General features: G+C 58.5%; 3 protein-coding genes across 5 annotated transcripts; 1 reads left to right on the top strand and 2 right to left on the bottom strand.

Moving 5' to 3' along the window:
• Position 1: 1 nt before the first annotated feature.
• On the bottom strand, positions 2–2747 carry ANKRD2 (ankyrin repeat domain 2). The gene is made up of 9 exons (XM_033065756.2): positions 2536–2747; positions 2033–2146; positions 1792–1953; positions 1497–1604; positions 1221–1319; positions 895–993; positions 662–760; positions 289–387; positions 2–202 (listed from the first exon to the last, which is right to left on the bottom strand). Exons 1-9 carry the CDS (start codon positions 2602–2604, stop codon positions 98–100), a joined length of 954 nt encoding a protein of 317 aa, XP_032921647.1. The 5' UTR covers positions 2605–2747; the 3' UTR covers positions 2–97.
• Positions 2748–3908: 1161 nt separating this feature from the next.
• Positions 3909–8892, bottom strand: UBTD1 (ubiquitin domain containing 1). Its single transcript, XM_033065759.1, has 3 exons — positions 8817–8892; positions 4959–5186; positions 3909–4732 (listed from the first exon to the last, which is right to left on the bottom strand). The coding sequence occupies exons 1-3, from the start codon at positions 8884–8886 to the stop codon at positions 4347–4349; spliced, it is 684 nt and encodes a 227-aa protein (XP_032921650.1). The 5' UTR covers positions 8887–8892; the 3' UTR covers positions 3909–4346.
• Positions 8893–9039: 147 nt separating this feature from the next.
• MMS19 (MMS19 homolog, cytosolic iron-sulfur assembly component) lies at positions 9040–23967 on the top strand. 3 transcript variants are annotated; one of them, XM_033066091.2, is made up of 31 exons: positions 9040–9152; positions 12704–12752; positions 13494–13594; positions 15027–15112; positions 15516–15590; positions 16139–16208; positions 16390–16518; positions 16706–16767; positions 17057–17143; positions 17298–17372; positions 17647–17724; positions 18015–18153; positions 18508–18662; positions 18841–18919; positions 19163–19288; positions 19587–19668; positions 20026–20123; positions 20493–20630; positions 20862–21017; positions 21266–21365; positions 21522–21624; positions 21729–21803; positions 21938–22064; positions 22147–22247; positions 22323–22379; positions 22491–22677; positions 22790–22872; positions 22972–23136; positions 23219–23278; positions 23404–23504; positions 23584–23967. In XM_033066091.2, exons 1-31 carry the CDS (start codon positions 9056–9058, stop codon positions 23609–23611), a joined length of 3069 nt encoding a protein of 1022 aa, XP_032921982.1. In that variant the 5' UTR covers positions 9040–9055; the 3' UTR covers positions 23612–23967. The 3 variants fall into 3 exon arrangements, with proteins under 3 accessions (XP_032921982.1, XP_032921983.1, XP_032921984.1); XM_033066092.2 differs by having other exon boundaries at positions 12704–12784; XM_033066093.2 differs by lacking the exons at positions 9040–9152; positions 12704–12752; positions 13494–13594; ... (7 more) ...; positions 17647–17724; positions 18015–18153 and adding an exon at positions 18188–18281.
• Positions 23968–24129: the final 162 nt, after the last annotated feature.

Below are 24129 nucleotides of genomic sequence, written 5' to 3'. Positions count from 1 at the left end.
CTGGAGCCAAATTGCTGACTTTTATTGACATAGACAAGTCTTGTCTGGCTGCAGCTTCTTGGAGCTGAGGCCAGCCCCTGGTCCCTGCCTGGTGCCATCATGCAGGGACCTCCATCTCCCCCTGTGGCTGCTCCTTGGTCTCCAGTGCCTGGCGTGTGTCCACCTGCCACTGCTGCACCAGGTCTGTCGGGGTCTTGCCAGCCTGCAAGAGTGGGCAGAGAGAGGCTGGGCACAGGGTGGGACATGGTGGGACAGCAAATGGCCTTGGTGCTGGCCCCACACACTCACCTCATTCTTGGCCATCATGTCAGCCCCGTGCAGGATCAGCGTTTTGATGATCTTGTAGCGACTGAGCCGTGTGGCATCATGCAGAGCTGTGTCACCTTCCTTTAAGAGACACAGCTTCATTGGACATTGCAGTCCAGGGACAAGGGCCCTCTGCCTGTCACCAGCACCGCTACCCAGTCTCCAGCACACCAACCTCCACACGGACAAGGGGGACTGTTCCTATCCCAGATCTGGTGGTGGCTGCGACCACCCTGGGGCAGGGATATGTGTCCAGATGTGCCCCACTGTGGGTGCTGGAAGCCTTTGGAGGGGTCAACAGAGGGAGGGGATCAGTGTTGCCCAGCAGTGATGCCTGCATGGCTGCAGCACTCACCCTGTCTGGGGCGTTGATATCCACCCCACAGTGGATGAGATGCTCCACAATGTCAAGGTGTCCGGTTCGGGTGGCCACATGAAGGGGTGTGCTGAGAAGCTTGAGGGGGGATGAAATGGACATCAGGGGGGATCAGCACCCACGCCTGCTAACCCAACAGAGGGTCAGCTCTGGTACTCCAGGGTACACCCCTGCCCCTGGAACAACCCTGTGACCTGTTCTGCCTTGCTCACCTTGTCCTTCACATTGAGGTCTGCCCCACGGTCCTGCAGCAGTTTGACAGCATCCAGGTGCCCCCCCCGGCAGGCCCAGTGCACGGCAGTGCAGTCCAGCTGGACAAACAGTGCTGTGTCATGGTGGGGGACACCCCTACCCTGTCTGTCCCCTGCCCCAGTGGGTCCCCATGCTCGAGCTGAACTGGCAGAGTCCTGCCTGCAACCACTTCCGTGATGGGGACAGCACTGCCCCACTGCAGGGTTCCCAGTCCTGCTGCAGTTCTGGCTGCAACATACCCAGATGCTCAGACCAGCATGCAGGTGGAAGCAGAATCCAGCCTCACCCGGTCCCTGAAGTCAACAGTGGCCCCACTGTCCAGCAGCTTCTGCAGGATTTCCACATGTCCCTCCAGTGAGGAGCGGTGCAGGGCTGTGCGGTGGAACTGGGGGACAGGGTGGCACATTGGTGCACAGGTGCATCCTCCCCTGCCCAGTCTGGTTGTACCTCCAGCCCTGTCCAAAGGGTCCTAGCCCTCACCCACAGGCATGGTGGGACATGGCTGCAGGACTTGGTGGCATGGCACAGGTTGGGGGCAACCAGTGGCTGCCAGGGACACTACCTCATCACATGTGTCGGGGGAGCCACCGTCTGCCAGAAACTTCTCGATGATGTACATCTTGCCCTGGACAGCGGCTCGCAGGAAGGTCTCTGGCTCCACAGGACCCTCCTGGCAATGGGACAGGATCAGGGCTGGGGCAGCACAGGGGTGCAGGAGAGGGGACAACATGGAGGACCCCTGTCCTGCTTCCCCAGAGAGGTCTCTGAGTGGTAGGGTGACCCAGGGGCTGGCCTGAGGGTGGTCCAGCCCCTATCCCAGCAGCCCCCCTCCCACATTTTGGGACTCCCTGACATACAATCTCCAGGGGCTCAGGTGGTGGGGTGGGCTCGGGGGTAGCCGCCCGCTCTGCCCGGCGCTGCCGGCGCTGCTTGCGGAGCTCGATGAGTCGTTGGATACTCCCCACGTCGATGATCTCCCGCCTCAGATCCACTGAACTCCTCCGCACCTTCTCCTGGCCCTGGTGAGCACACACAGTGCCCCGTTTGACTTGTCTGTGACCAGCCACCTCTGGCCACCCTGCACCCCAACCCACTCACCTTGATGGCCTCAAGACCCCAGTTCCTGGGGCCACGGCGTTTCTCCTCCTCCAGGTCAGGTGTGTTCATCCGCTCCACGGCCGGTGGCTCCCGTGCACCATCCCCTTTGAGTTTCTGCACAGGCACAGTGGGTGCTACATGGTCTTGTCTGGGCACACAGCAGCCCCACTGCCTCTGTGCTCAGCCTGCCAGAGAAGGTGGCTCTGGGCATGGCTCCACTCGCCACTGAGGTCTGCAGGGTGCTTGTCAGCCCCTGGGCTTGTCCTTGCCTGCCCACCCTGTTTGGTAAGCTGGGCACCTGCCGGCTGTTCAGTTCTGCCCCACGGCTAGAGCTGCCGGGTTGGGAACTTGATCCCCCGCAAGAGCCCTTGGACACCTTCATATATCTCCCAGGATGGCAAGGTTGGTGCCAGCCTCCTCATGTCTAAGTCCCTGAGGATGGACAGAGTACAATGGGGGTTCCTACTACAGCCCAGGAAAGTTCCCCTGCCCTATGGACTCACCTCCTCCTTCTCCTCTTCTGCCAGCTTCTGCTCGATGAGCTCCTTGGCCCGTTCCACATCCAGCTCCATGTCTGCCTGCAGTGCACAGTCCTGTGCAGGATGTGTCTTCTTCTTGCTACCACGGGCAGGGAGTTCCCAATCCTGGCTCCTGGTGCTGCCGGTGGCTTTGCTGGCTGTGGGGCTTTATGCTGCTGGCCCCTCTGTCCCACAGCCCAAGGGCACCAACAGCTGTGGCTGTTCCACATGACTGGGGCAGCTTTGCCATGAGCTCACCCTCCTGCTTTCTGGCGGCCCTGACTCACCTCTCCAGCCCTGTACCCTCTTAAAGAGACTCCCCCCCACACCCTGGGTTGGCCAGGACACCTGTGCTTGTTATGAGGAGCTGCGGTGTGCAGAACCTGTGACAGCCAGTCAAGAGAGGCTCAGCAGAGTGGGACACAATCCAGGGTCATCCCACAGGCATGGCACCTATGCCTGTGCCACCCACCCGGGCAAGCAAGATGCTCCCATCATCCCATCTCTGTGCAATCAGATGCTGCTGCAGCCACCAAGACTGCCCGAGGCACCCTGGCACCTTAGGCAGGGCAAGGGCCTGGGGGGGGGGGCTGCCCATCCCTAAGGGAGGCAATGGGTCCTCTCAAGCCTTTCAGCCAGCAGCACGGCATGCCAGAAGTCATGGCCCCTCTGTGCTGCTTTAGAGGATGACCTCAGGTGTGGAACATTCCGAGCAGCCCTGCCAGGGTCCCCGAGGCTGCCTGGCCTCCCCCACAACACATGGCAGCAGGGGACTGGCCTCACGTGGGGCCAACAGGCAGAGCCGGCAGCTATTCCCGGCAGCAGGAACATTGTTCAAGCCTCCTGAGCACTCCCCCCTTGTAAGATGAGGCCAACACTGCCTTGTGCTGGGACAGTTAATGCGCTGGGCACCATGCACCAGCACAAGACCTGGGGGAGGGATGGACAGCTACACGTCACTGTTATGCTCCTGGGCAGTTCCCAGGGGAATCCTTGGGTGCCCTGTCCCATGGTGTGACAGCCTCCCACAGCAGAAAGACGCTATTTTCACCAAGGCAGGCCATGGTAGCCACGAAGGTAGTCTTGGGGACTGTTCCCCTCCAAGGACTGTCCCACCTAGCTCAAGGACAGACACAAGCTTAAATCGCCAGAGGGGAAGCACCAGGAAAAGGAGGTGGTGACCCCACACTGAGAAACAGCTGGGATGACAATGGAACAATGCTGGGGAAGGGTGCTGGCAGGACAGGGTCAGGGTGGCACTAGGGAGCAGATCTGGGGTGTCCAGGCTACACTTGACCACCCTGTGCTCATTCTGACATGGGAGCAGATACAGGACAGGCACAGGGACCTCCCATGGCTATGGGTTACAGCCCCCTCCAGCCTGTCCCCAAGGCCAGAGGAAGGATGAAAAGGCTTTATTGATAAATACAGACTATGTACAGAGGGGAGACATCTCCACCCAGCCCAGCACCCCATGGGTCTCCTGGCCAGGGGGAAGCCAGAGCCCAGTGGGTCACAGCCTCTCCCTGCCGGCACAGCCTGGCAGAGGAGCCCCAGAGATATTTGGTCTCGAACCTCCTTCAGCAAACACGGCGCCTGCCCGTGTCTCCAGGCAAGGGGAGCCACCGTGGTGGCACAGCCCCATGCAGACCTTCCTGGGGGGTCACCCGTGTGGAGGGCAGCCTCAGGGGGGAGCAGCAGAAGCTCCGGATGGGCCGGAACACAGCACAGGGAATCCCCAGAGGTGCCACCGTCTCACAGCCCCCTGCCCTCTCCCCTCAACCAGTAGGGGTGGCTCAGTTCCTGGGTGGAAGGGGCTGGTTGACAATCACTTGCACAACAAAATCCTTCTGGATCTTGGTCTCCTGCAGTCGTGTGCGGTCAGTGAGCAGCTTGCCTGAGAAGAACCATCGCTGCCAGGCCAGGTCAATGCCCTCCTGCGCCTGCAGCTGCTTCTTCAGCTGCCCGATGGTGTCACTCATACTGGCGCTGAGCCGCAGGTCCTTGCCGGTGGAGAGGCGCACCTTGAGGGTGAACTCCCGCCGGGCATTGGGCAGAGGTTCAGCCGGTTCCACCGCCTCCTCCTCACTCCGCTCCAGGATCAGGTTCACGGGGGGTGCAAGGCAGTAGACAGGCAGCTGGTACCGGTTGCCCAGCTCATCATAGCACTCTGTCAGGGACCCTGGGGACAGCAGGATAAGATGCTAAGGTTGGGCATCCCTGTGGACCGCCAAAATGGGGACAGGGCCACCCCAAGCAGCATGGCACAGGCTGCCTTACTCCCCTTGGCTGGGCTGAGCTCTGGATGGCAGGGAGCCCCTTTTCTTTCTCCAGCCTGGGACCTCCATGTGCACAGATAGGGGGGACTCAGCACACACCCCACCCAACCCCCCAGTGCTGACCCTCACCGTGGGGCAGGGTGATGCTGGCTCCATCGAGGATAGCCTGGGCCAGGCTGTGGTCATTGGCTTCTACAGCATAGGCAGCTGCCTTCAGGGCATCCCAGATCTCCTTGCGGCCTTCAAAGGCAGGTGCTGTGTCCCAAAACTCATCCCGCTTGCTGCGCAGCTGCCCGTCTGTCATGGGGTAATCACTCTTCCACTTGGGGCACTCCTTCTTCAGGGGCTCATTGCGGCCTGTGGGGGTGGATATTCAGCTAAAGGACAGGGTTTCCCCTTAGGTCCTGAGCCCCCCACCTCCCCATACCCCCACTGCCTAGGGATTACCCTATCCAGTGAAGAACAGCCCCCCATGTAGCCAGGGGTAACTGGGCTAAAGCTAGCCCAGCCCGAGATCCCACTGGCCCCAGAGCAGTTGCTCCCCTAAGTGACTCTCTTTGCCCTCAGGGGACAAGGGTTCTCGCTTCCTTATTTGGGGGACCAGTCACTGCCTGTAGGATGGCCACAGGGCCTTGGGGCCCTTTGAGGCAGAGCAGTATTTATAGCTTGGGGAATTAGCCAGGAAATAAGCTGGTGAGTTGGAACAAGAAGGGGATTACAAAGACTGAGCAGCAGCAAAGGAGGGTCAGGACTTCACCGTCCCCTCTGCCACCCCGGGATGACAGGAACCAGCTGCAGCCAAGACAGCAGGTACAGTGTGTCCCGGGCATCAGGGGGACAGAGGGCATCGCTGCCAGACTGCAGTGCCCCAGCAATGGGCTGAACTGAGCTGGCTCTCCACAAAACAGGCCTTAGCCACATCCCCATGGACGTTCAGCAGCCAGCATTGCCCAGGGATCTGAGCCACCACAGTGCCAGTCCCAGATCACCATGCCCTCACCACACTGGGCTGTGACCTTGTGGGAACAGCCCTGTCCCATCAGCCCCACAGCCAGCCCGGACACGTGGGGCAGGAAGGAGTTGTTGTCACTCCCAGCTGAGCTGGGGACAAGGAATGATAACAGCTCCTTCCTGTCACCCCTCTCCCTGAGCTGACCAGGCAGCATCCCTCCTGTGGGGACAGGATGAGGTGAAAGTGAGGCTCCAGGTGGGCAGTAAGATGCCTGTGCCCACCCAGTGACCTGCCAGGCAAGGTGATGCCACACACCCTAGCCACTGGAGACAGCAACCACTGCCAGCTGTGGGCTGAGCCAAGTTCCCCAGGCAGCTGCTCCTGAGCAAGTGTGTGGTGACACAGGGCACTACATGACCTTTTCGATTGTACCAGTCCTGCCTCACCCTACCCAAGACCACTGGAGCCAGCACAGCATCTGCCTCCCAGCAAGCACCCACCTCAGGGGTCCCCAAGGGGCACAGGTACTCAGCTACCCCAGGGCTGGGCACCAAGCATCCCTGGCAGGCAGCAGGAGCAAGGGCAGCTGGCTGCAGCCAGTGCTGCCGATTCAGCAGTCACGGTGCTGGGCCAGAGAGATTTGCAGCACCACAGGACACAGCAAGGTCAGAGGCAGCACCTGCCCTAGGAGGGCAGTGCTGAAGTGTCCACAGCCAGCCAGAAGGACATGTCTGGGATCATGTCCCTATGATCCTGTGGCCACTGTGCCAGGATGCCTGGCCAGCACTCCCAGTCAGCACCATTCTCCCAGCTCTGTTGCAGCAAAGGGAAGAGGCTGGGCCAGGAAAGGCAGCAGGATTGGAGCTGTGGGGGTCAGCTGTGGCTGCCTCATGTGTACAGGCATGCCCAGCAGCCTTACACAGGTAGGCAGAGGCTTAAGCCTCATCTATTTATTGCTACCACCCAGCCAGGCCTGCACCTTCTAATCACCTCCTGCTGCTCTATTCCTGGCCCCTTGTGCAACTCTCCACGGCAGCACCACCAGACAGGTCCATCCGCTCACTGTGCCCGGACTCGAGCCAACAGGATCTGGCTTGCAGCCTGCTGCCGCCTGCCCTGTGCCTGCAGCACCCTGCCTGTGGCTCAGCCCCCCACGGCGCCTGCATGAGGAACCCCCAGGCTGGAGGATGTGACCCGAAGGCTTCCCTGCCCTGGGCTTGCTCCCTGCCCGCAGGAGCCTTAGGCAGCCCCAGCTGACAGGTCCTGGAGGCCCTGGAGAAGATGTCAGCCAGATGGCACACACCACTGCTTCCAGCAGTGTTGGCTGGTCCACTCCCAAGCCAGGCAGGCTTGGGATGCTGTGTGCCACGGGCATCCCCAGCTCCTGCTGCAGTAAGCCGGCCACCCCAGGGACAATGCTGTCACCTGCTGCTGGGAGCCCTCGCAGGACCCCTCCACAAGGGCTCACAGCAAGCCCAAGCCAGGGCAGGAGCTGCCAGGCAGGTGCACTGCTTAGCAAGAGCCCTGTGGCAGCAGAGGTGGGCAGGAAAAGCCCCCCTTCCCACTGACGGTAGGTTCTCGTGTACAGGGACCTGCTGGCCCAGGGCAGTGTCCCCATACTGCTGGTGAGGGCAATTGTAGCCTTGCTTCATCCACCTCCACCTGCTCAGCAGCTCCCATGGGTTGGAGGCACCAGTGCCCCGGCACAAGGGACAGCTCTGCTCTCCCAGGAAGGGACATAGTGCAAGAAAGCAGCAGCAGCAACTGCCAGCAGTATACCAGGAGGGACCATGACCCATCCCAGGAAAGCAAGTGGGGATGGAGACACAGCTCTGCAGTCAGCTGTTGCCTGGGACGGGATCACAAAGATCTCGATGTTGGGATCTGACCCCACGCCCAGTCACAGCAGCCGGAACTACAAGGCAACGGCCCAACATCCCGCCAAGCTGAGGGAACAGTCAGCCAGGGACCCCAGGCCTCACTGATACCGGCAAGGCAGCACTCCTGGGGGGCAAAGTGTGTCGAGGCTATGACCCCAACCCATACCAGCAGGGCATCCCCGGGGCAGGCTGGCACACCCGGAGCCCCGCGCCGTGGGGGCGGCTGCCCAGGGCACCGGCACGGCACAGCCTGGCCCAGCAGCCCCGGACCCCGCACGTGCTGCCGGAGCGGCGGGCACCGTCCCACGGAAAAAACGCCCTTCCCTCCCTCATCCCAGCTGCAGGCGAGGGCCGGGGCGTCCCGTCCCGGGCACACGCTTCCTGCCCCTCCTCTCCCGCCGCCCACTACCGCTCTGCCATAAACACGGTAATTACCGGCTGCGACGGCACCGGCGGGGAGGCGGCAAGGGAAAGGCGTGATTCATCCTACCAGCCCACGGCTTCTCCGCCGAAAGTCCACCGTACGCGTCCCCGCGGCCTCCGGAACCCTCCGGCGCGGCATCACGCCTCATGGCACCCAGGTGTTCCGGGTGTTCGGCTACCGGTAACCCCGGGGGCCCGCGGGGCTGCACCGGCCCCGCTGCGCCGCCGCTGCTCTCCGGACCGGCGCAGCCGCTCCCTGCCCTACCCCGCTCCCGAAGCCCCGGGGTCGCGCCCGCAGGCAGGAGCCAGGTGTACGGGACAGCACCGACCCCGAGCAGGCAGGACCCTGCCGTTCGCAGGACGTGCCGGGGGACGCTGCCGAGCCCAGACCGGGGAGATCCGCCACCCTGCAGTGCTCTCGGGACACTTCCCGGGAGAAGCCGGGAACTGGCAGGGGTCGGCTGGACCCCGCAAAGCCTCCAGGACGCCGGGACGGGAGCCACAGTTCCTGTCCGTCCCCGAGGCCGCGCACCGAACCGGGATCCCCGGTGTCCGGGAACCCCGAAGACACAGAGCGGCTCCTGGGGCTGTGCAAGGGGGGAGTTGTCCCGCGGCGGACTGCGCCCCTCCGGTGTCCGCGCTCCTCCCGCGCCACCCCCAGGGAGACACGGGACCCCCCCGCCCCAGTGCCGGCAACCGCGGGAGTGCTCAGCCGGGACGACCCCCGCTCACCTGCTCGCTTGCGGGTGTTGCCGCCGGCGGCGGGCCGCTCCCGGCGCTGCCGCCCCACACAGCCGCCCATGGCGGGGCCGACCGGCGGCGCTCGGCATCGGGGCCGCGCCGGCTCCGCGCTGCGCCCGCCCGTGCGCGCGGGGCCGCCCCGCCCCCCGCCCGCACGTGACCGCCGGCACCGCCCCCGCGCACGCGCAGGCGGGGTGGGGGGCCGGGCCGCGGCCCTGCGCGCGGGTGTCATGGCGGCGGCCGAGGCCGCGGGGGAGGCTCTCGCCGCCTCCGTCCGGGACTTCGTGTCCGGGCAGCAGGACGACCGCGCCGCGGAGGTGGCGGCAGGTACCGCGTGGGGGCGGGGCGGGGTGGGGTGGGGCGAGACTGGGCGTGGGCACGGCGGTGGGGCCGGGCAGGGCTGGGCCTGGGGCGGGCGTGGGCACGGGCAGGTCGTGGCGATGTGGGGAGGGGTTTGGGAGGAAGCGTGGGGCTGCGGGGCTGGGCTGGGCTCGGCTGGGCAGGGTAGGGTGGGGTGTGGAAGGGTGGTGGAGCTGCAGGACGGAGTGTGTCTGTGGTTTGTGAGGCTGGCGTGCAGGGCAGGGCACGTGGGAATGGGTAGGGTAGGGTAGAGACGCCTGCAGCTCGGAGCTGCCCAGGAGATGTGCGGTAGGAGTGGGACAGCCACGAGGCTGAGGAGCTCCAGGAGCGAGGCAGATGTGGGTCGCAGCGAAATCGAGAGCTTATGGCCTTGCTGAGGGACCGCGGGAGGTGACAGCTGCAGACTGGCCTCACTGTGGTTTCTGCCTCTTTCCTAGCAGGGCTTGAGGAATTTGCTTTCGTCCGATAATTTATTCTTCTCCTTTGAACGGCAATTGGGTGACTTTGTTGCATTAAGGAAATTACAGCTTCAGGAATGTGGCTTTCTAAGGATAAGGTGGTATTTCGGTGTTTGTAGGCAGTGCTTGGAGAGCCGAGAAGGGCTGTCTGTGTGTGTTACAGTACACAGATGCATAGCTTATAGACCTTTCCCAAGGCCTGATGGCTTGTGAACTGCTCTGTAGTTTCTTGGTGATGAGATGAGCTGGCTAAACACAAAGGTAACCCAGTAACCCATATTACACAGAGTGAAGAAAATGCCAAGGAAATTTGGAGGAATTCACTAAACTATGTGACATTCAAGATGTTGCTGGAGGGTTGCAGAGTCTCTGACATTTCGGATAGATGTGGGGAAGGATAACATTACAACTGCTGTTGTCACCTGATGCCATGTTACAGAAGTGTCTGGAGACAGCTTTGTCTCTTGGAAGACATACAAAGAGAATTGCTCTTCCCAGCTTTTTTCAGCCATGTGGCTCTTGTGACAAACCCACCCTTCACAAACAGTGAGCCCCTCTGACCTCCTACAGAAGCATACATCAGAAAGGATTAAATTGCGTTGTGTATCCTTGAGCAAAAGGGGAGGTCTTCTCCAAGCTCATGGCCATTATGCAATTGCTGTAACAAACACATTGAGATTCCCCAGTTTGTTGCTGAGGACTAAAATGGGCATAACTTGGCAAGTGGCCTTGGTGCTGTCACAGGCAGGTTGGGCTTCATGGGTCAGTGGGCAGCAGGAGGAGGCTGAATTGAGGATGTGGGGGAAACAAGAATGGAAGGCCTCCAGAAGTGACTAACACCTAGAAGGACACTGAAAGGGGGAAGGCCTGTCAGGAAAGAGAGCAGGTTCAGAGAAGCAATCCAGCACAGGGTGGATGGCTTGCTTCTCTTGAGTGTTTGGGAACTACAGGAATGCTAGAATAGCAAGACAGCCCGTCCTGGTAAAGGGATTCAAGGTGCCTAATTAACCTTGGGGCATATGTGCTACTGCCAGATGTGGAGGCAGCAGTTTCAGGGGCTCACCACTGTGCCTGCCATGCTGATGAGGCAGGTCCAATTAGCTGTGCTGGTGCTCATGCTGTGGCCTGTGCAGTGCTGGCCACACTCGCAGACTGTGCCAGGGAGGGGTGGCCACACCATGTGAGGCAAAGCTGGTCACACCTGGGTCCCTAAGAGCAGAGGGAGCTCCCTCGCTGAGCTGGGCAAAGGAGCTGCTGACGTCTCTGCTGCTGATCACAGGGAGTATCAGTATCTGACTGTGGTTTGGCCATCACACTGCAGCTCGCTCTTGTTGAGTAGGGAACCAGAAGCTTTGTGTAGAACTGCTTTCAGTCTCTGCAGACACAGAGAGGCAGAGCACCTGGCCACAGAGATGGCATTTGTCTCAGACTTTTTCTGTGATGGCTCAGTGGCGCAAGGGCTCTTCAAGAGCTTGCAGATTGAGATATTGGGATGCTGGATGTGGAAGGTCCATCCAAGCTTTCTGTGCAGCCCACTCTGCTTTGGCTGGTGCACAGCATCTGCTTGCTGTTTCATTGTTGTTATTCTGCAAGAAATTTTGCCAGTATGTTATGGCTGTCTCTGAGGGCACCCCCTATTCAGTCTGTGCCCGTCAATTCCGAGACCTGCTGGGCTCTTTTTCCATGCAGCTCCCTTATCTGTTCCGTTTCTCAGTTCAGGCTCCCTCTCCCTGCTGCGCCAGGCAGGATTGAAAGCTCTGTCTCTGGAGTCAGGACTGCCTGCTGTCAGAACACACTGTCAGAAAACACTGTCATCCCATCCCTAGAGACAACTCTATGATGAACAGTGTGTCTTAGTACTGGAATTAACTGCTTAGGAACAGACAGTAAATGCTTGCAACAGCAGAAAATATTAGCTGGAGCAAGGCCTGGGAAAGCCCTTAATGAAACCTTTGGGCTTCTGAGAGGGTGAGTGTCCTGTCAGTCATGTAGGTTTAGCAGGGCAGAGAGGTGAGCAGGTCCCTCCAGAGTGCCCAGTAGTGGCCCTGAGCAGAGACAGTGAGTCTCACTGACTGCCAGGTGATTTGTTGTTCTGGTTTTTTTTGTTGTTGGTTTGGTTTTGTTTTGTTTTGTGGGGGGAGTGCTGTTTTGTCCAGGCAGAGAGTGAGGTGTGCTTCTTGTTTTCCAGCAATGTCACTTGACACCTGAGCTGCAGGTTAGGGGTCTGAAGGTAAGGCAGTCCCTTGCCTGCCACCCCATGTCTGAGCAGAGGGCGTACACAGAGCTTTCCTTCTGGGGAGGTGCCACATTGGCAATGAATGGCAGGATGGAGAGCCTGCCCTTCTGCCAAGGTTCTTGTAAGGTGCAGAAAGCAGGTCCTTACCAAAGCCTTCGGAGGAGTGACTCTTCCCCCAGTTGAGTTGCAAGAATATGGAGGCAGGAGGCACATGAGGCAACCTGGCAAGGAATCTGAGTCAGAGTTGGAAACAGACTACAGGAATCCCAGCATTCTATCTTCCTCTGACCGCAAAACTGCCTTTCTCCCTGCCCTCCATCTTAGAAGAAGTTTGTGCTGTTCTTGCTCAGCACAGCGTGGAGGTGATGGAGCCAAGGTGGGAAGCTGACTGATCACTAGTGTCTGTGCTGCTTATTCAGCCAGTTTTCCCTCAGGAAGCACCTGGAGGGCTGCCCTCTGTCTCCTCACAGCATGCTCACATTAGAGAAAGGGGGTTTTAGTATCTCAGTCAAGTGGAGCACAGCAAGACTTCTCTTGGGAGCCACATATACAGCCACGCTGCGGGGAGAGGGTGAGGCAAAGTGCAGGCAAGTTCTCCTCTGGCTGTCTCCTCTCAGCTCTCAGTCTCGGAGGTGTTTGCAGGCTGGGCTGGAGGCAGCTCCATCAGTTAAGTGCACATGGCTCCTTTGGTGCTTAGTGAGGAGTCAGCACCAACCAGCCTTTCCCATGGTAGTGCTGGAGTGCTGGGATGCTTCCCAGCATCCATGTCCAGTAACATGCCTTCATGATCTCTCTGGCTCATTCTCTTTATGTCCTTTCTCCAGGGGTGAAAGATGGAAGGTGGACAGTGCTGCAGCTTGTGGAAGCCCTGGGGTAAGAAAAGCTTTATGCAAGTTACACATCGGGTAAGGGCCTTGCATGGGACATTCCCACAAGGCATACTTAGAAGGACAAGTGTGCTCATCCAGGATGAGTTTCAGCACTGGATGACACATGGCAATGGGCAAGATACTGTCTGCTCACAGTGTGGGGCTTGAGCTGTGCTTTGCTCTCCCTGGACATAGGAACTCTTTGGGAAAGATCAAGACCGGAGTAGCTCTTGATGCTCTCCCAGGACAGAGGAGAGATGTTGTGGCAGGCAGCAAGCTGCAGGGCACTTTCCAGTTGGGGCTGTCCCCAGCAGGAGCTGCCTGAGCACACAGCTGCACGACACCATGTCACAAGTTGGCTGGCACTCAGCTTCTGCTTTTGTCTCCACATTGTCATGGCCTCCACATTGTCATGGCCTGGGCCCATTTCTCCAAAGCTGGGGGCTGGGTTTGCCTCTCTGTAAGAGGCTTTGCCCTTTTTGCCCCTTATGGTCTTGGGAGCATGGTGCAAGAGTAACATCTTTGGTCTGACTTAAGAACTTGGATTTCTTTCTGCATGGTTCTGCACACATGCAGCACAGACTCAGGGAGAGGAGTCTGTTTCCACTCTGCCAGCAAGTCAAGCATGATTGGGCCCACAGAGCACCATTCTTTGTTTTTGTGATGTACCTGGTCAGGACGGGTTTCCTGCTTGGATGTACCTGCTCACAACAGGCTTCTTGGGCTTTCTCCCCTCTTGGCCTAGGTTTTGTCTGGAGAATACAGATCCTCGGACACGAGGGCGAGGCATCCAGCTGTTGTCACAAGTCCTGCTCCAGTGTTACTCCCTGCTCCAGGAGAAGGAAGGTAAGGGCTGTTCTGGCCCTTGAGTGTCTGGCTGGGGACAAAGCCTGTGCTATTAAAGTGTCTTTCCTGCAGTTGGCAAAAGGATTGATTCAACACTGTGACAACTTTGTACATGCCTCTAAGAGTCAAAGTCCAAGGAGGGCATGAGGCTTTGTGCTGCAGCCTTTTTGCCAACCTCACCACACAATTCAGACAGAACACACCAAATCCTGGACAGCTGGGGCCCCAGCTGGGAGTTCCACACCCAGGTGTGCTCAGTGCCACATGGGACATGTTGGGGGTACATCTGTATGTCAGAATTTTTGGGTGATGATTCAGAGCAGGAAGACTGTCCTTCACACACCAAGTCACACTGCAGCCCTGCAGCCTGACTAGGTTAACTGAGGAGGAACCCTGAGGCCTGGGGAAGAGGGGAAATCAGCGTAAGGATGAGAATGGAGTGGGGGACGGGAGTGGGGAGGGGAAGATGCCCTGTTCATGGAAGCAAGGAGAAGGTCTGCCTCTGTTAAATGCCCCATAGCAGCTGGCTGGCAGCAGGGAAAGCCAGTAAGTGCTAACAAGCTTTGGCTTGGGGACCTTGCAGATGGGAAGCTGAACTTATGCCAGCAGCTTGGCTAGACAGGAGGCCTAGCTACTAAGTAAGGTCGAGGATGGAAGTAAAAGATGCTTAGTCCTTGGAATTTGGCTCTCTGACTGGAGCCAGGCAGGGCTGAGAGCAGCTGTGCATAGAACCTTATCTACTGCAGTAGCTGGAGTCAGGTGTGATGACTGATGGGAACTGGGGTGCTCTGGAGGGGCAGCCAGAAGTAGAGAGGTTTGATGGGGATACTTGAAGGAGAAAAGAGACTCAGGGCATCTGAGCAAGGGGAGTGAGCTGTGTTAGAGCCTCGTGTCTCTGCTCACGCAGTTAATTTCTCAAGCTCTGCGTCAGGCTGCCTTCTGGGGACCTGAGTTTCTGCAGCAGCTGTGGGCACAGGATGCTGCTAGCCGGCTCTTCCAGTCTGCTTCCTGCTACCACTCCCCGGGGCTGAGGTGTGCAGGCGCCCGTGGCTGTGACTCAGGGGCCAGGAACGTGTTGTGGAGCCAAGTTTGAGGAAGCCAGAACTCCTGCCCCAGCCCTGTGCCCCACCCCATAACATCCTCCAGCCTCCACTGAGCAGACTGCCACTCTACTGCTGGTGTCTGCATCCACATGTCTGGACAGGCCAGGGCAAATGCCTCTTGCTAGAGGTGGCTGCTGCCCTGCTGCAGTTAGGCGTGGGCTGTGTACAGGAGAGGCTAAAGGTGTTGGAGCCAGATGGGTGCACCCAACAACAGCAGTTTGTCCCATTCACCACTCACTCTTAGTCCATCAGCATGTGGTCAAGCTGGGGCCAGCACATGGCAGCTGTGTTTCCTTAGGCTAACACACCCTGGTGTCTGTTTCTGACAGTGCTGCATCTGGTCGTGTTCTATGAGAGCCGGCTGCAAGATCATCACCTGGTGATTCCCTCGGTGCTCCAGGGACTCCGAGCACTGGTGAGCTCGCACCCCCAGCCTGCAGTGCTGGGATGCATTCCAGAGCAGTGTCAGGGAGGTGTAACACCTGGGTATGGGTTGGAGCTCTGTGTCCAGCAGGGCCCAGCTGGGCTGTCAGCCCATCTGGCAGCATTGCCCTATCTCCTCTCTTCTGCTGTGCCTCTTAAGGAGGAACTGGGGACAGGAGACTGCCTTGATTTCCTGCCCTGTGTTGGTACTGGGGCAAGGATTCCCTGGCCACACTGGGGAGTAGCACAAATGATGGGTATCTTGTCCTGTTCTATCTGGGGAGGGAGTGGTGAGCTCTCCCTGTTGTGGAAGAGGATCCTGCAGGCAGCTGCTGCAGGAGCTCCGTTGTGTGGCTGCCATCATGGTGTTCTATTCTTGCTTTTTCTGTCCCCAGAGCATGTGTAAGGTGCTGTCCCCAGGGCTAGCAGTGTCTGTGCTCAAAGCCATCTTCCAAGAGGTACATGTGCAGGTGAGCAATGTGATTTCCTATCCTCCTGTCCTTGATCTCTGTTCCCTTTGTGTCTAGGGATGCCCTGCCTGCCCTGAGGACTGGCCACATTCAGCAAAGTTCAGTGCTTCTGCAGAGCTTAGAGACAGCTTGGCTCACTGCAGGAGAGACTGTGAGAGACAGACAGCAGCCAAGAATCCTGTTTGGCCTTTGTTCTCTCTTTTCTCAGCCCTAGGGGAATTATTTCCTTGTGCTTCATTCTCCAGGCTGTGTTTAAGTGCCCCCAGTCCAATTGTCCTCACATTTAAGATTGTTTTTGCTGGCAGTGCCTTGGGCAGCATGCATGGCCCTGGTGTGACTGATAGTGCATTCTGCAGTGATGGGGCACAGTCATGTTCATGTGCCATTGCATAGGCATGTGCATGTGATAAATGGGATCTTTGTGCCAGGAAGCAGCAGCTGAGTGCTGGGGGTCCTGCTCTCTCCCAAGGGCATGTGCTGCCCATGGGGTGGTGGGTAGCTGTGCTGCCATGTGTAGAGGATGGTTTTGATTGGTCTTCTCTCTTCAGTCCTTGATGCAGCTGGACCGCCACACAGTCTACAGCATCATCACCAACTTCATGAGCACCAGGGAGGAAGGTGAGGGGGCAGATGCCAGAGCCACTCTGGGATTGTTGAGGCTGGGAAAATGACTTGCTTTCACCTTCTCCAAGGGCTCTGTGGCTCTGCCTGGGAAACTTGGAAAAAGACTGTGGGGCTGGGGCAGCTCAGCTGATTTAATTCCATGTCCTGTGCCTGCTCACTCTCCTTTTTTCTGCAGAGCTGAAAGGCCTGGGTGCCAACTTCACCTTCGGCTTCATCCAGGTCATGGATGGGGAGAAGGATCCCCGCAATCTGCTGGTGGCCTTCCAGATTGTGCGTGATCTCATTGCCAAGGACTATGACCTGGGTGAGCCTAAACCTGCCATGCAGAGCTGACTGGGGCACATGTCCCTTTTCTTTGAGCCTTTGGAGGGATTGCTCTAGGGTCTGACCAGGCCTGGCATGATCCCTAACATACTTTAAAAGCTGCAGAGCCACTCTGTTGTGGGCGCTAAACAGTATCTTTGCTCACCCCCTCTCTCCTCTGCCTGCAGGTCCCTTTGTGGAGGAGCTGTTTGAAGTTACATCCTGCTACTTCCCGGTTGATTTTACTCCAGTGAGTGAGTCTGCCATGTGCCACAGCCTATTTTTTATTTCTTTCTGGTGTTTTCTTAGGGGGTTGTGTCCCCCTTATGGACGCATGGGATGAGAGGGTGGCCAAGGGTCTCAGTTGGGCAGTGCTCAGCTGTGAGCTGTGGTGCTCGAGCTGACAGGCTGGTGCCAAGCTAACTGCAGTGACTGCACTGCTGCTGCCTTGCTGGACATGAAGTGATGCAGCCTCAGCTGGTGGCTGGGTTGGGATGTTTCCTGACTGGTGGCTGACCTGCTCTCTGCTTCCCTTACAGCCCCCCAATGATCCTCATGGCATCCAGAGGGAAGACCTGATCCTGAGCCTCCGGGCTGTACTGACCTCCACGCCCCAATTTGCTGAGGTACGAAGCTCCTTGGAGATTCTTGAGTGCCTCCTTGTTCTTGAGCACAGGCTGCCTTTCATAGCAGTGCAGCTGCTGCTGTGATTCTGTGGGATGGGAACAAGTGGGACCAGGGTGCAAGGCATGGGCTGAATTAGAGTGCTTCTCTCTGCAGTTCCTTCTCCCTCTGCTTATTGAGAAGTTGGACTCAGAACTGCAGAGCGCCAAGCTTGACTCGCTGCAGACTCTGGTAAGGAGAGATCCCCTACTCCTTTCAGCCTACAGCTGATCTGTGGCAGTGGCAGCTGCCAGCCACTACTGAGCCCTTCTCCCTGCCAGCCAGAGACTCCCCCTTGCAGAGCCACATTTTCTAGAGTCCTGGTTTGGCCTGCATCACGTTTTCCAGTTTTTCTTGAGTGATTTGTGCAGCTCAGCATGAGCTTGCCAGGATGGGCAGTGTCCTGGCACTGTGTCCTCCTGATACTGGCTTCTCTGTGATGCTTTCTCCCGGGTCCCTTTTGCAGACTGCCTGCTGTGCCATCTACAGGCAGAAGGAGCTGCAGGAATTCCTTCCCAGTCTCTGGTCATCCCTGCGCAGAGAGGTGAGTACTGCAGGGCTCCACCATGGCTGGGTTTCTGCTGAGCAGGAGTTCTCAACCAGACCGGGTGGGCCCCATATCTCCCAGCAGCCTGCACCTGTGACCTTGGACTGCCCCAGCTGAGAAGTGGAGGGGACAGGCCAGCCCTATCAGCATGTCCATGTGGCTTGAGTGTGCCATGCAGCATGTTCAAAATGAGGCAGAAGCCTGAGCCCTTCAGTCTGTATTGGAAGCCTGAAGCCTGTGGTTGTTGTCGGCATGGAGCTCAGCTCCTCCTATGGCCTTTCCTCCAGGTGTTCCAGACAGCGAGCGAGAAGATTGAGACGGAATGCCTGGCTGCACTGCATGCTCTCTCTGCCTGCCTCTCCCGCTCCGTGCTCAGCTCTGATTCTGAGGATCTGCTGGATTCCTTCCTCAGCAGCATCCTGCAAGGTAGCCAACAGAGACCTACCCCATGCAGCCAGGCCTGAAAGCATCCCCCTAGGCAGAGATCTGCCTTCCTCTTCTCTTTCAAGCCTCTTCTCTTTCTAGTCCTCACAGCAACTTTTGGCTTCTCCAAGGTAATTGGCTGCAGGAAGGGAGGACAAGGGTTCGAGCTGCTTCTATCTCTGCTGGAACTGCACTTTCTGTTTGCTTGAAGCTGTGGGAAGCTGCTCAGCTGGGGAGGCTGTGCTGCAGCTCAGAGCTGCACCCTGGCAGCACGTCACAGCCCCACTATCAGCTGTGTCCCTGCACGCAAGGCAGAGGAGCTCTGCGCTGGTGCAGCTGACGCCCAGCCTATCTCAGATTGCAGGCACCATCTGTGCGAGCCCGACATGAAGCTGGTGTGGCCCAGTGCCAAACTCTTGCAGGCAGCAGCGGGTGCCTCCCTCCGCACCTACCACTGCATCACCCGCAGCATCCTACCCCTGCTGCTGGAGCAGTACACCAAGCATACACAGGTGAGGGGCACCCACTGGCTCCACAGGGCCTGGGGGCAGCAGGGTGTCAAAGAGGATGCCCTTCCCTGGCTGTGGGGAGAGACCCCTTGGGCATCTTGTGGCCTCAAAGTGCTGGGCTGAGGTACAGGTATGTCCCTGCAGTGACGATGATCTGGATTACACCTTTGTGTCCCTGCAGAGCAGCCAGAGGAGGACAATTCTGGAAATGCTGCTAGGCTTCCTGGAATTACAGCAGAAGTTGGGACATGTGGAAGAAGGTGAGGGTGGCTGGTCCCTCTGGAGGCAAGGCTGCTGGCTCTGACCTTACTTTCCTGTGTGCTGACAGGCAAGGAAAACTCACTGGCCAGTGTGGCTGCATGTGTGAGTCCCTGCCATGTACCAGGGACCCTGCATGATTTGGTATCAAATGCAGCATCCCAGAAAGGGTCTGTCAAGTGCCATTGTGGTGGCTGTGTGGTGACAGCCAGACACAGGCAGTGATTCCATGCCCCTCTCTCCAGATGAGAGCACTCTGCTGTCACTCCAAGCCCCAGTTTGCTCTGTGGTGTTCTCGGCGCTGCTGGATCCCAGTGTGCAGCTGCAGCTGGTTGGGATCAAGGCACTGACTGTCCTGGGCTCCCTGCAAGGTTGGTGCCTTTTTTCCCCTTGAGAAAGAGGGAGGTGTCACTCTCTTCTGACTACTGGGATAACCTTGCCTTCTGCCTGTAAGTGCACAGGAGTAGTGGCAGCACATTCTACCTAAGCAGTGAGCTCCAGGGGCATTTGGTCTCTCTCTTGCCTATTTGTGCTGGGCATCTTGTATCTCTAGCATTTGGTGTGCTGCTGCATTGCTGCTGGTCTGGATGATGGGGAAGGATCCTGTCCAGCACACCAGCATCTTAGCCTTTGGCCAGGGGTAGGATTCCTGTATGGCTCTTGTTCCAGGCTTCCTGTCTTCCTCTGATCTGGAGCTGGTTGTGGATCACTTAATCCGTCTTGCTCTGCATGAGGAGGATTCCCAGAGCAGGTGAGGGGTGGGCTGCCATCATAGCAGTCACCCACACTCTGGGAGGAGGAACAAAGCCTGGCTTTGCTGCAGAGAGGGGCTGTAGTCTGAGGGAAGGCACAGGAACTTGTGCCTTCTTGTTCTCTGAACAAGAAGACTACATGGGATAAACCAGACAATTCATGGGCTGGAAATAAGAAACTCTGAGCCCATCAAAGCAGGGGGCTCTGCTCTGCTTACCTGGAGGGTGAAAAAGGCAAGTTGCTGAGAAATGGGGGTTTGGAGACACCTTCTGGCCAGGTCTGTGCAGCTGGTACACAAGCAGCCTTGGATTTGCAGTCCTTGCATGGCCTTTTGCACTCTCTTTCCCCCTGACAGTGAAGCAGCAATGGAAGCAGCTGGGTCCCTGGCCCCCATCTACCCAAAGGTTTTCTCTGGACGCATGGTACCCAGGCTTGAAGAGGAGCTGCTGTCAGGTAGGGCTGGGAAAGGAGTGGTGACTGGTTTTGGGGTAAAGCCTTTCCCATCGCCATTGGGCTCCTGCCAGGCAGTGGGGCTGTGTTATGTGGTGTAGGTTGATGGCTGTCCTTAGGGGATTCCCAGCACAAGCACTGTGTGCTGGCACAGGGAGGGCTAGGGTTGGTCTGGTAGCCGGCCTGTGTGTGGCCAGGATCACCCCTGCAGGAAGTAGCTGCTCAGCTGCTGAGCAGGCAGAGTGCCTTGAGCCTGGCGTGGACTGGATCTGCTGTGCTGCTTCACTCTATCCACCCTGGCAGGGTCCACACCCTGACTGCCCTTGGGTGGGGTGTCCCCAGGTCCCCCTCTGAGGTGTGTTTCCTCTTCAGAGTGGGAGGAGAGCTACCACAACCACCACTCCTTGCAGCAGCGCTGCTTGCAGGCCCTGGCAGCCGTGTCCACCCACACCAGCATCGTGAGGGAGACTGTCCCTGTCCTGCTACAGCATCTCCAGAAGGTGCAGAAAGGTAATGGAGCTGCTGCACGCAGCTCCACAGAGCGTGTCCGGGCAGGAACTGCCTGTTACTGTGATGGCTGGGAGAGAGCTGGAATGGCAGCAATACAAAGGACCCACACCTGGGCTGTGAATTCCACTGGTGCAGGGGAGTCAGAAGAGCTGCGTTGTCCCAGGATCCTGGTGCAGATCAGGAGGGGCTGGTGTTGAGGCTGTTTGACCTGGTGGTAACTGTGCCCTGCAGGGACTGAGGCCAGGAACACCCAAGACATGGTCGCTGTGTGCCAGAGCCTGCACCGTGTGGCCCTGCAATGCCAACAGGATGCCGAGGGCTGCTGGTACTTCCACCAAACAGTGGTGCCGTGCCTGCTTGCCATGGCTGTGGAGGCAGCCATGCCAGGTAAGTGCGGGGCTGGAGTGGAAGAGGGGAGAGCAGGCAACTTTCAGGCTCTCAGGGGTCCCTGAACCTGCATTCAGTGCCACTTGCTGATGCCTTTTGGCACCCGTGGCTCTCAGGAGTGGGCTGCACTGCTCCCCGCTCCTGTCGCAGAGCCCTGCCCCACTCTGGTGTGGGTTCAGGGGGCTGTGCCTGCCTCCTCCCTCTGAACAGCAGGCTCCAGCGAGTTCCATTCCTCCCACTACCTGTAGAGAGCACGCATACACTGCCAGGCAAGGCCCTGCTGGAGGAAGAGGTGCTGGCTGCCATGATCCCAGTCATCAGTGCTGCCACCACTCATCTGAGCCCTGAGTGAGTGAAGCTGGGGCAGAAAGCTGGGTGCTCCATCGGGGGGAGGGAGCAGGCTGCATGCCCCCTGCTGCTTATCTGTACAGGGTGACCCTGTTCCTCCTGGGAGGTTTCCGGTGACCCTTCCAGAACAGCACATTACAATGTCTTCTCTCCTAGGCTGGCTGCCCAGAGTGTGTCTCATGTGGTGCCCCTTTTTCTGGACGGAGAGGTCTCCTTCCTACCCCAAAACAGTTTTCCCTCCTCCTTCCACCCTTTTGGGGTATGTTTGGTGATTGGGGCTGGGGCACCAGAATGGGCTGGGAATGAGGATGTTGGCACAGCAGGGACTGTGATGACATAGACACTGTTGTTCTTCCCTTGCAGGATGGGGAGTGCTTGGAGGCACAGAGACGCCTGGTTGCCCTCCTCATGGCCTTTGTCTGTTCCTTGCCCCGTGATGTATGTTGATGGGGAGCAGAGTGGAGAGGAGTCCTGCCCAAGCACCCTCCAGCCTCTGTCCACACCAAGCTCCGTGGACAGACAGAGGGAGCACCTGCAACTTTGGGCCGTAACACATTCTGTGTCTCTTCCAGGTGGCAATTCCTCAGCAGGAATGGCTGCTCCGGGAGCTGCTGGCATTGAGCTGTTCCTGCAACTGTCCCTTCACGGCCACCACAGCTGCCAAGTGTTTTGCAGGGCTGGTGAACAAGCACCCAGCAGGTAAGGGGGCTGTGGCAGGTGCCAGGTGTCCCTGCCCACTGCTGACAGGGGGAATGGCTCAGCTTGTCCCTTCCATCCCCAGGGCAGCAGCTGGATGAAATCCTGCAGCTTGCAGTGAACAGGATGGAGGCCAGCCTTGCAGAGGGACCCCACCGAATGCAGGCACTCACCTTGCTGCTCTGGGTAAGGCCTGCCCTGGATGAGTGGGGCAGTGGGGCTGGGGGACCCAACCTGGCACTGACTGTTCTGCTTGCACAGGTGACCAAAGCCTTGGTGCTGCGCTACCACCCCCTGAGCTCCTGCCTCACAGACAAGGTAGGTGGTGGCGGCACTGGGTGGTGTCTAAGAAACCTGCTTTGCTCCCCCATGGCTGGCTATGGACCTCCAGCAGCAGGGCCTGCTGTCTCAGGGCTCTCTCCCTCACAGCTGCTGGGCCTGCTGGGCGATACAGAGCTTGGCCCTGCCGCAGCCGAAGGCTTCTCCCTGCTCATGGCCGAGTCCCCGGATGTGCTGAACAAGGGCTGCCATGCTGACGTGCGCATCATGTTCCGCCAGCGTTTCTTCACTGACAACGTCCCCAAGCTGGTGCAAGGCTTCCATGGGGCTGGCCCCGGTGAGTGGCCACCCGCAGCCCAGCCTCACCGCTCCTGACTCTTTAACCAGGGGACCTGAGACAGCATCCCATCCTTCTGCAGGCTGCTTGTAACTACCTCTGTTCTCCACAGATGTGAAGGCCAATTACCTGAAGGGCCTGTCCCATGTACTCAACCACCTCCCCAAACCCGTGCTGGTGACAGAGCTGCCCACAGTAAGAGCAAGCCTGGGTGGCAGGCTGGGTGAGCTGTGACATTGTGGAATGCATGGTTCGGGGTTACTCATGACTCCTGTGTTCTCCCTCTGTCTGCAGCTGCTTTCCCTCCTGCTTGAGGCCTTGTCCTGTTCTGATCGTGTAGTACAGCTCTCCACACTGAGCTGCCTCCACCCACTGCTGCTTGAAGCTCCCCAGATCATGAGCCTGCATGTCGACACACTGGTCACCAAGTTCCTCAACCTCACCTCCAGCCCCACCATGGTGCGTACACCCCTTCCTTTCTCCCCTCTGTGCACCCCTTCTTTCCTGCCCCTTGTGCTGCCCTCATCCCTCTCTGTTCCAGGCTGTCCGCATTGCTGCCCTGCGCTGTGCCCATGCCCTCACCAGTCTGCCCACAACAGTGGTAAGTGCTCTTGCAGCACCCTGCTGCCTGCTCCTGCATGTAGAGGAGCAAGGGAGTCCCAAGCCTCCTGGGGAGCAGCCAGCATCCATTTATTTCTCTCATGAAGAGCCCCTTCTGTCCTACAGCTGCTCCCATATAAGGGCCGAGTAATCCGGGCATTGGCCAAGCCTTTGGATGACAAAAAGAGGCTGGTGCGGAAGGAAGCAGTGGCAGCACGCGGAGAATGGTGAGTGTGTGGAAGTAGCTGCTGAGGGGGTGGCAGCGTGCTGGGGACATGGCTGATAGCACCATCTCTGTCCCTGCAGGTTCCTGCTTGGGAGCCCAGGCAGGTGAGCACCCTGTGTCCTGTCCCTGTGTTGACCAACAGTCTGACCAGCACCTTGCTATGCCACCAAGTCATCCCACCAATGCTATGGACCTTCTGGATCCTCAGAGCCCAGGACTGCCCTGAGTGCTAGGGCTGGAGCGTGCAGGCCAGCAGACAGCACCCCTCACTGCAGTCCTTTCCCAGCACCCAGAGCAGGGAAGGAGCTGTGCTGCTTGTGGCTTGCCCACCCTCTGCTGCAGTCAGGGACAGTAATGGACAGCCCCTGCCACATGTGAGTGGAGAGGACAGGTCTGTGCACACACGTGTAGTGTGTGACAATCCATGTGCCAGAAGAATAAATATATCTGTTTTGATAATGCTCTGAGGTCTCCATACAGCTCAGGCTGGGTCCTCAGTGCTCTTCTAGTATGGTGAGCAGCTTAAGATGCTGCAGGCTCCAGACCCTTCCTCCTCTTTTAATAGTGTGGTCCCTCTTCTCCCATCCCCAGAACTCTATGTTCCCCACAAGATAACAAAAACAGAC

Source organism: Catharus ustulatus, chromosome 8 (genome assembly GCF_009819885.2).
Source record: "Catharus ustulatus isolate bCatUst1 chromosome 8, bCatUst1.pri.v2, whole genome shotgun sequence".
In the NCBI taxonomy this organism is placed as follows: Eukaryota; Metazoa; Chordata; class Aves; order Passeriformes; family Turdidae; genus Catharus; species Catharus ustulatus.
This window is presented reverse-complemented; position numbering and strand designations above follow the sequence as displayed.